The 12,624-nt window shown below is 41.9% G+C and overlaps 1 protein-coding gene across 2 annotated transcripts in view; it reads left to right on the top strand.

Annotated features, from left to right (window-relative positions):
- Window positions 1-12,424, top strand: part of SUSD6 (sushi domain containing 6) — an 88,373-nt gene extending 75,949 nt beyond the window's left edge. For both annotated transcript variants that reach the window (XM_082275092.1, XM_082275093.1), the window contains exons 4-6: window positions 1,558-1,696; window positions 7,373-7,797; window positions 11,220-12,424. In XM_082275092.1, the coding sequence (XP_082131218.1) occupies window positions 1,558-1,696; window positions 7,373-7,797; window positions 11,220-11,245 (590 nt within the window). In that variant the 3' untranslated portion in view covers window positions 11,246-12,424. The remainder of the gene's footprint in view (window positions 1-1,557; window positions 1,697-7,372; window positions 7,798-11,219) is intronic.
- Window positions 12,425-12,624: the final 200 nt, after the last annotated feature.

Genomic DNA, 12,624 nt, shown 5'->3' with positions numbered 1-12,624 from the left:
TTTGTGAAATTTCTCTGCTCACTTTGACACAGAAGGTAGCTTTCTTGGTGGCTATTACTTCTGCACGCAGGGTGTCAAAGTTGGCTGCATTGTCTTGTCTTGTTCACCTTATCTAGTGCTCCACAGAGACAAAGTGGTGCTTCCTCCCTGTCAGTCGTTCCTTTATAAGGTCCTTTCTGGTTTCCATATAAATGAAGATATTGTGTTGCCTTCCTTGTGTCCCAAGCCTAAACACCCTAAGGAGATTGCCTTACATTCCTTGGATGTGGTTTGGGCAATCGGGGTGTATCTGGCAGTGAATGAGCCGTTTAGGAAATCGGACTCGCTCTTTGTCCTTACGGATGGACCTCGTAAAGTGCTGGCTGCGTCTGCTGCGACCAGTTCCAGATGGATCTGGCAGACGTTGGTGCAGTCCTATTCCATTAAGGGTCAGATCCTCCTTTCCCTGTTAAGGCGCATTCTACAAGAGCGCTTAGTGCCTCTTGGGCCTTTATTCATCAGGCGTCTGTGGTGCAGGTTTGTAAGGCAGCCACTTGGTCGTCTGCACACTTTTACAAAATTTTTGATGTGTTGGCATCTACGGACGCTGCCTTTGGCCACAAGGTGTTGCAGGCCACTGTTTGAGAGGACTAGTCCTCTTGAGGGTGTATTTTTCAGGTGAGCTCCAGTTGTTCCTGGTTGAGCTCTTGTTACCTGGTTGGCTAGGTTTAGCCTTTTGGGAATTTTCTTCTGCTTTGTTTTTTTTTTCCCCACCCATCATGTTTGACAATGCTTTGGGACATCCCAATGGTCAAGGTGATTCTGGAGCTGTGTCTGCCATTGAACGAAAGAGAAAATTGGACTTTTGGCTTACCGTAAAATCCTTTTCTCTGATTCTCAGCTCCAGATCTTCTTGACCATTGGGTTATAATGCCCCCTACAGGAGTAGGACACTGGGCTGAAAAAGAAGTTGACTATGCCTATATGCCTATGGGCACTCCCAGCAGGTATACTCCCCCCCCCCCCCCCTCTGCTAGATGTACTTAGTTTTGTTACAAGCAGTGTCAGAAGTATTACAACTCCACAGAGGAGTGGGTGCTGTGTCCATTGATGGACACAGAACTCACCCCTCTATTGAGTTGGGTTATATTTCTTCTGACACTGCTTGCAACAAAACTGAGTTGCCTATAGCAGCAAGTGGGAGTATACCCCCCTGGGACTGCCCCATATGCGTGGTAAAGTTTTTTTTTTTTTTTTTTTTTTTCCTGCTTGGTATCCTACTCCTGTACGGGGCAGCATAACCCAATGGTCAAGAAGATTCTGGAGCTGTATACCTCAATGAACATCAAAGAAAAGGATTTTACGGTAAGACAAAAACCCGATTTTTTTTGAATTTTTTGCGGTTTGTGTGTTTTGTTTTTTTCCTCACTTACTGTCAGTAAAAAATGGGGGGGGGGGGGGAATAATCTGGATAACCATTAAAAAAAAAACAATAAGAAAAATGTTTTGTCCAGACTTCCAAGTTAACACTGCAATGTAGAGGAGAATCTTTGTAACTTCCTTTTTTTTTTATTCCAGAACCCAATAGAAATACCAGCCTTGGGGTCCCCACACTTTCCATTGTTGCCTCAACAGCCAGCTCTGTGGCTTTGATATTACTCCTAATTGTCTTATTTGTCCTGCTACAACCCAAAATCAAGTCCTTCCACCACAGCAGGTGAGTGTTACGCTAACAGTTTCTGTACATCTTCTGAATTTCCAAAACCTTCATAATTGATCATGTAAGAAAGCACGTCGCTGTCTCAACAGGTTCACTTTCACCTCAGGCAGCTTTCAACTGAAGCTAGAGCTCAAGACGCTCCATTTATTAAAAGTTAATTAATGGTTTCTGTAGAACCAGAAAAACTATACTCTATATGCTGAGAGGGAAATAATGTCAGACTGCTTTCACTTTACTATGTTGGTCTCTTCTAGAAGTAGGTGGCGGCCCCTAGGGTTGGTGTCGGCACTGAATATTGAACATTTATATAAGTTTGGACATTTGGAATATAGTCATTTATAGCAGTTGGTATTTTCATTGTGTTTTTATTTATTTTTTTTGTAAATTCTGTTTGATTGCTGTGAAACATGCATACACAGGCAGAAGGTACTAGTATTAAATGTACTAATATAAAGGGAAGCTTAAAATGAGCTGACTCGCAATAGGGAGGGGACTGGCAGGCCCCTGTTTTTATAGAAGAGCTGCCTATTCTTGATAAGGAAGTTCTGCTCTTCACCAACTTTCCTAATATTTTGATCAGTTTCGTTGTTCCCCCATTAACAAAATTTATATATACTGATAGAGGGCCTAAATGTGTGTTTTATCCTAAAATGTGTACAGTATGTTGGTGTTTATGTACTTTTTCTAGTTCTGGCTTGGGGCATGTATGTTTCTTAACCACTTTAAGACCGGAAGATTTTGCTGCTCAATGACCAGGGCACTTTTTTCAACTTGGCACTGCGTAACTTTAACTGACACTTGCACGGTCTTGCAAAGCTAAACCCAAACAAAATTTACCTCCTTTTTTTCCCACAAACGGAGCTTTCCTTTGGTGGTATTTGATCACCTCTGTGCTTTTTTATTTTTTTGCGATATTAATAAAAAAATAGCCAAAATTTTGCGAAAAATTGACATTTTCTACTTTAACTGTTAAAAAATATCCAATATATTCAATTTTTGTCATATATTTAGGCCAAAATGTATTTAGCTACATGTCTTTGACAAAAAAAAAATTCTCAATGAACGTATTGTTACCCACTTTAAGACCGGAAAATTGTACCCCTTCCTGACCAGGCCATATTTTGTGATTCGGCACTGCGTTACTTTAACGGACAATTGCACGGTCATGCGACGATGTACCCAAATTAAATTTACGTCCTTTTTTCCCCCACAAATAGAGCTTTCTTGGTGGTATTTGATCACCTGTGCGATTTTATTTAATGTTTGAAAAAAAGAGCGACAATTTTGAAAAAAAAAAAAATGTATATATTTTTTTTTCACATTGATATATAACATGCCCCAAAAAAAAATAAAATTTAACATTTTAGGCCAATTTGTTTTCTGCTACATATTTTTGGTCAAAAAATCGCAATAAGCGTATTTTGATTGGTTTGCGCAAAATTTATTGCGTTTACTAACTACGAGAAAGATTTGTCATTTTTATTTATTTATTTTTTTTTACTAGTAATTACGGCGATCTGCGTTTTTTTTTCTTTTTCTTTTCTTTGTGGGACTGTGAGATTGCGGCGGACAGATCGGACCCCTAACTGACATTTTTTACACTTTTTTTGGGGGGGGGGGGGGCAGTGACATTACTACAGTAATCAGTGCTAAAAATATGCACTGTTACTGTAATATTTACACTGGCAGGGAAGGGATTAACACTGTTGGTGATCAAGGGGTTAAATGTATGCCTCATGCTTACTGATGTGTGTGGGGAAAGGGGGTTCTGTGACAGAGATTGCAGGTTCAGCTATGCTAAATCTTGTGATCTCTCCCTGTCTGTCACAGAGAAGTTTACACAAGCAGGCATATTTTCTCACACTTTCCCCCAATGATCGGGGAAGAGAGGCGGCGATCGCCACCTCACCTCCTCCGGCATGACTCCCGCTGTGTCTACACACAGCGGGAGCAAGCCTCCGGGTGGCGCGCGCTGCCGAGACAGCTAGGAGTCCAGTGACGTAAGTCTACGTCGCTGGACCCAGGGCTGCCACTGTGCTGCAGTAGCAGCACAGTGAGCAGTCGTAAAGTGGTTAAAATTTATGATCATGCATTTGTTGCTTTTATCTAGCCGGCTGCTAGTTGTAGGTTTTTCATTTATCTGATTCAGGTGTGAAAGTAAACCTGACATAGATTTAGGCTCCTTTTGATACTAGTGGAGTCCATCAGCGCATCCATCTGCTCAGCAGGGAATCTCTCCACTGATCCTTGCTGAGCAGGCGGATAACCGGTCCATGTCCGCTCCGCTGATGCAGAATGGACACAGCCCGCTGTCCTCTATAGGCTGTGAAATTGAAATGGATTGCCTGTCCGTTTCCATCCGACTGTCATCTGATCCAATAGATGGATGGGGAACGGAATCCTACCTGTTTGTTTTTATCAGATTGGGTGTTAGCGAGTGTCAATGGATACCCCAACTTCATAGAGAGCAATAGATGGTCCGGTCGGTTCCGCCTGAAAAACTGTCTGGTGGACCCAATTGGTCCGTCTGTGTGAAAAAGACCTAAATGTTTACCGCAACATGAAAGTTAAGGTACCTTGTTGTAGCCCCTTGGATAAGCAGGACAATAGGGCCTCGGATATTGCTCAAATGACGATTAAGCCAGGAAGAGATCAGCAAATTTTTTTTTTTTTTTTTTTAATCTCAACTCTGGGCAAAAAAAATGAAAAAATCTATTGTTGCAGTGGAGCTCCCCCTGCACTGCAAGGGATACATTTAGATTTTTTACCCCAGGTAAAGGCTAGTTTAATTCACATTTTACTTGCGTTATCCCTCGCTCGTGCAGGCTGCCCCTTTAATGGAACATGTCCCCCAAATCTTCTTCTCAGTGTTCTGGCTGGCAGTCACAGCTGTAACATCATCAGGTGCAGTGGCAAAGCCAACAATCCTGCATTATGAGGACACACAGTTCCCTGGTACAACCAATAGCATCAGATAGAGGTGATCTCTGGTTGCTGTGGGGGGAGTGAGAGGTCAGTCAAGTGTTTTGCCATGCAAGTAGCATGCTGATAGGAGTTAAAGTGATATTAAAGTCTTGTGTTTGTTTTTTTTTAAATAAACATATTATACTCACCTCCTCTGTGCAGTGGTTTTGTACAGAGCACCCCTGCACCCCTCGCCAGTGCACCTGGCTCCTCCCTCCTGCCGAGTGCCCCCAGAACAAGCAGCTTGCTATAGGGGCACCCGAGCCGATCTGCTGCTCTGTGTTCATTCAGACGCAGAGCCCCATCTCTCTCCTCATTGTCTCACTGACTTTGACAGCAGCGGCCCGCTGCTGTCTCTCAGCCAATCAGGAGGGAGAGTCCCGGACATCCGAGGCTCTCATGCAACATCGCTGGATCAAGATGGGGCTCAGGTATGAGGGGGATTGCTGCACACAGGTTTTTTATGTCAATGTGAAGAATGCATTACGATGAAAAACCTTCTGACTTTAGAACTGTTTTAAGGGTATCAGTGTGCTCCTTCTTTTCTTCACTGTTTGCACGGAAAGAGACTTAGAAGTGAAAATAAAATTTGAAGCAGAGAAATATCATATGCCCTACCTTGCAAGGCCGGGCTGTGCTATGTGAAAGAGCTATGAAAATCTTGGGACAAGATGGTTAGAAATATAAATCCCTTGACAGATAAAGCAGCTCATATACTACTTTAATATTTCATCTGTGTATTTAGCTGTTTGCCTGGAATTCCGATTTGGCTATATTGTGCCTCTAGAATTGATTTTCCACTACTCTCTGTGGACACCTTAGGTTTACACATGTTAGACTTAATTGTTTGAGTGCTACCATTTGTGGAGACAAAAAGATGATTAGTAAATTACATCTCCACCCAAAATGATATTTCAGTGTTATGTGGTTGCTGGAAAAGCACATACTGGATTATTCTACCTCGCAGACTCCTCTTCATGGAAATGCCCTTTGTGTGGCCATTAGGGGACAGATGGTGGTGACATGTCCCCCAAAGAGATGCTCCATGCTGTAGAATATACAAATGATTCAATACCCAGCTGTGAGAGAGTGGAAGGTTTTTTAGGGGGGAATAGAAACACAATATAGTAGAGACAGTAAAATCATAAAGGTAATGGCAAGAAGGTACCAAGGGAATCAAAATGCCTTCACTGCCCTGGAGAACATGTGCCAGTGAAAAAAAAAAATCTATTTTGCCAGGAGCAGAAAACACTGACATTTACAATTGGTTTCAAACTGCCAGCAAAAGACGCTTCTATAAAAAAAAAAAAAAATCGGAAAACGCACTCATTTAAAGTTCCCCCAAATATTTGGGGAACCTTTTGGAGGAGTCTGTGTGCTGTTCTTTAAATTCAAATAATAAAAAAGTGGGCATTTTTCATTTTTAAATGTCACTGTTGCTGTAACACATCCTACAGAAGGAATTAAAGAAATGTTAGAGTTCTCTCCAAAATCCATACCAGACATATTGAGTTTCCTATATAGAAGCCAGTTCTCTAATGATATTAAAGGTGCTAAAATAAAGGTCTTGTGTACTACTTGAAGGTTTTTTTTCTTTCTTTGTAAGTGTCTTTAGATCTGTTATTTTTTATAAAGTATTTACAATAAAAGAGCAAAGATAACACATTATGCAGAAAGTTCTGTTCCTTGGCTACTACTTTTATAATACCCAGGACTTCATTCACACAATGAAGCACCCTCATCTGCTGTCCTCACAGTCCCCTAAGTGTCCTCTGTCCAATCCACATTTTTTCATATGATTATTTTTTTCTACACTTGTTGACATCCTCCAGCACAGTGGTCCTCAACTCCGGTCCTCGGGGCCCACTAACAGGCCAGATTTTAAGTATTACCTTGGGGAGATGCAGACTAGAATACTGCAATCACTGAGCAGCAAATGAGACCACCTGTGACGTAATTTAGTTATCTTGCAAACCTGGCCTGTTAGTGGGCCCTGAGGATCGGAGTTGAGGACCACTGCTCTAGCAGATGGCACCCTCATTTTGCGGGCAAGTTCCGAGACGCAAGTCACTATCAGGTTAGTCTGTTCTTTTGATGCCTTGGTGATGGGCAATAAGCACATTATAGTCATCAGCACTGCAGGGCATCTCAAAGGTGCTTTGATATGAATACATTTCTCTGGAACTGTGATGGAATCTCACACTGGGACAGATCTAACCCCCATAAAACATTATAGGGTGCTATGCGTGAAGTTTTTTATCCAGGAGACCGCTTTCCATTTATGGTCCTCAGCCATAAACCTCTTGTTGGATAATTCTGCACCACTGATTTTAGGGTTCTCTTCTGTAGTGACAACAGATCGCCCATTGATAATCAGTCTTACTGCCATACCAGTTTAATAACTGCTCTGATATGAAAATGTTGCAAACGCCAACAACTCAGATCAGGAGTTCTGACATCCCTATGACTTTTCTGATCTGCATGCTTGCTCCAGGTCAGAGAGATGGGCAACTAGCAGCATCAGAAGTATAGGTCCGCTAGTTCAGCCCGCTTTTTAATCCGATAAAAGTTCCCTTTAAATCCACAATGGCTCATTCAGCTACTTTGTTTTATCATGTTTTACCAGTAGTAAAGTTTTCTGTAACAAAGGCACTTAAAGCATTCATGAATTTTAACAGTTTTTTTTTTTTTTTATATGATCTGATACAGGCGTGAAACACATGTGACGGGGGAGCAAGTTTCCATCATGGTTGATGGGGTGCAGGTTGCCCTTCCTTCGTATGAAGAAGCTGTTTATGGCAGTGCAGGAAATTGTATCCCATCTGCCAGCTCTCGTGTACAGATTGTGTTATCTGAAGGACCAGGAGAAGAGCAGGATATACAGCAGGAAGTACCCGACTCCAGCATACCAGGACAATCTCTGCAGAATACTCAAGCCGCTAGCCCAGCCATAGCACATAATTCACAGTGTACAGCTGGCAGCTCACAGCGATCAGAGACTGTACTCGTCCATCAGACTTCTTCCCAGTGGGTGTCTGGAGCACAGAGACGGACACTGGGAAGGGAGGGCGCTGACTCTGAAAACAGCGATGTGCAGAGTCTTCTTTCACTCTCCTCTGAGGAATATACAGATGGTAAGTGGATGTCATGTAGATACATTAACACGTATTATAGTTCATTTCAAGTTATAGTTGTGTTTTGCACTTAAGACTAATTTTAAAGTGCATTTTTTCCCATTTTGGACATTAACCCATTTATATATCTTTAAAGTGATGTTACCACTTGTTGCCCACCCTATAGCAGTTTTCCTGCTACAGGACAGCAGCTGTGCACAGGATCACGTGTGTGTGTGTAATGTGTGTAGTGTGTGTGTGTGTGTGTGTGTGTGTGTGTGTGTGTATATGTATATATATATATATATATATATATATATATATATTATATGCAATTCTGCATTTTTGCCTTCAGGAGGCGTGCCGCTTTTGCTATGATTCTTCATAGCAGACTCTGATCTGCAGATGCCAGGCACTCAATGACTTCCGGCACCCACTGATCGTCGGCAGTACACAGAGAGTTGAGAAATGCCTATGTAAACAAGGCATATCTCAGTTCTGACGGGGGAGGGATCGAATCGCTGTGTTCCTGAAAAGCAGGGACTAGAATCTTATCTCTTCCGCTAGCGAAAGCTGCACACAGTGTACACAAAAACACTAGCTATTTACCCTTTGATCACCCTAGATGTTTAACTCCTTCCCAGCCAGTGTCGCCAGTACAGTGACAGTGCATATTTTCCGCACTGATCACTGTATTAGTGTCGCTGGTTCCCAAAAAGCGTCAGTGTCCGATTGTCTGCCGCAATATCACAGTCCTGCTATAAGTCGTTGATTGCCGCCATCACTAGTATAAAAAATTAAATAAAAAGTCCATAAATATATCCCATAGTTTATAGAGGCTATAACGTTCACGTAAACCAATCAATATATATCGCTTATTGGGATTTTTTTTTCTTTTTACCAAAAATATGTAGCAGAATACATATTGGCATAAATTTATGAATAAATTTGATTTATTTCTTTTTTTGTACATTTTTTTTTATTGGATATGTTTAACCACTTAAGCCCCGGAGGATTTGGCTGCTAAACGACCAGAGGGTATTTTGCGATTCGGCACTGCGTGACTTTAATGGACAATTGCGCGGTCGTGCGACGCTGTACCTAAACGAATTTGGCGTCCTTTTTTTCCCCACAAACAGAGCTTTCTTTTGGCGGTATTTGATCACCTGTGCGATTTTTTTTGATCACGCGCTATAAACAAAAAAAGAGCGTAAATTTTGCAAAAATAGCAATATTTTTCCCTTTTTTTTTATATGAAATTCCCCCCAAAAAAATGTAAAAATCAAAATTTTTTAATATTTTCGGCCAATTTGTTTTATGCTACCTATGTTTGGTAAAAAAAATCGCAAAAAGCGTATTTTGATTGGTTTGCGCAAAAGTTATTGCGTTTACTAACAAAGGGAAAGATTTTTGTCATTTTTGTTGTTTTTTTTTTTTAACGCGTAATGGCGGCGATCTGCGATTTTTTTTTTTTTGCGGTACTGCGACATTGCGGCGGACAGATCGGACCCTTGACTGACATTTTTGACACTTTTGGGGTTACCAGTGACATTTCTACAGTAATCAGTGCTATATATATGCACTGTTACTGTAAAAATACACTGGTAGTGAAGGGGTTAACTTTATTTGAGAGGGAGGGGCTGTGTGTGTCCCTAGGGGCGTGATTCTAACTGTGATTGGCTGTGGCTTCAACTGTATGCAGAGTGATCAATGGATCTACATAGTAGATCCATGTGATCATCTCTCATACAGAGAGGAGAATGACAGGCAGCTTGTTTACACAAGCTGCCTGACTTTCTCCCTCTCCCCCGCCGATCACAGAGTGGCCGGCGGCGATCGGGTCCGCCGGTCACACGCGCGGGGGGGTCCGTGACCACGCGGGAGCGGGAGCGCGCCTCCGGCGGCGCGCGCTCGCTCCCTAAACCCTCACAGGCGAGCGACGTAGACCTACGTCACTTTGCCTGTGAGGGGCTGACCGCCGCCGTAGATAGTCGTGCGGCGGTCGGCAAGTGGTTAATGGCTGTATATGTATATATGTGTGTGTGTGTATGTATGTGTGTACACACACACACACACACACACACACACACACACACACACACACACACACACACACACACACACACACACACACTTATTTTTTCAAAATTTGTTAATAATGCAAAAAATAAAAAACGCAGTAGTGGTCAAATGGCACCAAAAAAGTTTTATTTGTGGGGAAAAAAAATGACTTAAAATTGTATTTGGGAACAGCGCTGCATGACCGCGCAATTGTCAGTTAAAATAACGCAGTGTTGTATCGCAAAAAAAAAAAAAGTGGCCTGGTCATGAAGCGGGGTAAACCTTCTGGAGGTCAAGTGGTTTAAAAATAATTTTAAAAGAAAAAAAACAAACCTGATATGCTTACCTACTCTGTGCAATGGTTTTATACAGATCAGCCCCTATCCTACTCTTATCGGGTCCCCCACCATCACTCCAGGCTCCTCCTCTTCTATGAGTGCCCCCATAGCAAGCCACTTGCTATGGGGGCACACGTGCGTGCTAGCTTCAAAATGACGCACAGAACAGGGCTCAGCCCTATCCCCTGATCCTTTTGTTACTGGCTGTAATTGACAGCAGCCAATGAGAAGGCAGAACCCCGGGAAAGCAGCTGCTCTCATGCACATCGCTGGATCATGATTGGACTCGGGTAAGGATTAGGGGGGCTGCAGGGGAGCTGCAGAGTGACATTTCATCATAATGTATAATTGGGGGAATCATTTTTACAATGTACATTGCAGATCTCTGAGTCCGCTAAACTGATACAACATACATTTTGTAAACTTAGAAATGTCCTCGTATCAAGGGAATTGGGAGGAAAGCAAAGGAAAACTTGGGGAGCAGTTTTATCTAAAATGTTGGGAGGTGAGGTTGGGAAAAAAAGGGATTCAATTTGGGATTACATTCTGCTCCTTTTTTCTCTTTTTCCATGTATGTTTCAATGGTTAGATATAAGGCGGGTGGGTGCCAGGGAAAACCGCTTAGTTATGTTGTTTATATCTTTCTTTCTATCCTGAACGATAATCTTTTGGTCCCTTAACTTTATACACTCTTGTGAAAGTCATATTTTGCCCAGCTGTTCCACTTTGTATAGTATAGTACAGTATACAACGTTGTAGGTCTGTAGGGCAGACTCCAAGGTGATAAAAGCTGCTTCTTTGCTGCCTTGTAGCCTTAAAAGCCTTTTATGAGCTTCGACAACCCTTCCTGGCATCACACTATACTAAGCCAATAAAAAGGCTTGTGTTGCATATGTACAGACAGCTTTAGATACCTTGCCTCAACAGCAAAATGTCCTAGGAAACAGGTTTAAATTACAAATAAATTCGTATTATATGCATATTGTGTTAGGGGAATGTGTATAGGTTTCTTCTGATGGTTTTCTCTTCATCTTTCCCCCTCAGATATCCCTCTACTAAAAGAAGCTTGAAGAGATCTGATGCCTCACTCAACCCTGTGGGATCCTAACAATCTTCCTGCTCTTCATTTCCTGTATGGACAGGAGCTCTGGAGCGGACATGTGCCTCCCTCTCCCCACCAACCCATTTAGCACAGACGCTTTGTTCCCCATCTACACAATGCTGGGAGCAGGTTGTCTGAGCCATGCTTGCAGAGGTGTTCAACTCTATTTAATATGTATGTGTTATGCTGTAACCTATATAAGATTACTCCTGTGATATGGGCTGGATCATACATTGCCTGGCACGTTTTCCTACTAAATATTAATACCTCTTGGCCTTCCTAGTGATTTCAGCACGCACAAATGTTGTTGTGGACCTCCATAAGAAACTTTCACATGTATATTTACATGGTTCCCAAGGGAAGACTCTTGTCTCAGGTTATGCCATCTAATTCAGGTGGCTAAAAAAAAAATTCATTGTCCAGTGCAATATTCGCTGTCTTCTCAAGCATCACTGGACAAGGATTTTTCCAACACCTAAGGTGTAGACCACTTCTCAGGCTGGCTGCTTTCCCCATTGGAGGCTTGTTCAGTTCACTGTTCTGTTAATGATCATTACAGAATTCATAACGCAAGGAGAAACAATGTACAGTACCCAATCAGCTTTCAATGTTGAATAACTCAAAGGTGATTGGCACAGGGATTTACTGCACTTTGCCTATTGAGGTTTGCCTTTTAAAAATAGGTTGATGATTGATATCTTCTATCAATGATTGTTTGTACCAGAGAAGCAGCACCGCTCCATGACCCCTGCATAGACTGTGCTGGTGGTTTGGCATTTTGTTTCTGATATATGTCTACTATTAAGTTACTGCAAAGCATTTTGTAACTTTAAAAGGAGGAACATCTTAAAATTTGAGTTTTATCGAGAGATGCATCTCATGCACTGATTCATTGCTCCATACGTGTGACTCTCCCAGATGATGTGGGAGGCCCAAAAACTGGTGCATGTGCGAAATTGTATGCCAAGCACTAGACATGGGAATATTGTAATTTAGAAGAAAATGGTTTAAATTTCCTCACATGTATAGTAGGTCCTGTATGTCTAACAATTCCACTTCAAGATAATTCTACTAGCTAATTACATTTCTCAATAATGTAGGAAACTGCATCTCTCATATATTTACAGTCAACTACCCTTTTGGCCAAGATTTTTATCCAGTTAGAAGACAATAAACCCATTTATGGTTTAGTGAAGGTGGTATATGAGATCTAAATCTGTACAGAATTTAGGCCTGAATTAAATGCTAAGAGCTTTCTTGAAGCAGCGCTCCAGGCTCCTTCAGCAGAAATTAAAAGTCAGCAGCTACAAATACTGTAGATGCGGACTTTTAATATTAGGACACTTA

The sequence above is a fragment of the Pelophylax lessonae genome, assembly GCF_965119305.1.
Source record: "Pelophylax lessonae genome assembly, chromosome: 13".
NCBI lineage: Eukaryota > Metazoa > Chordata > Amphibia > Anura > Ranidae > Pelophylax > Pelophylax lessonae.
The sequence above is the reverse complement of the archived record's forward strand: the minus strand, read 5'-3'. Positions and strand labels throughout refer to the sequence as shown.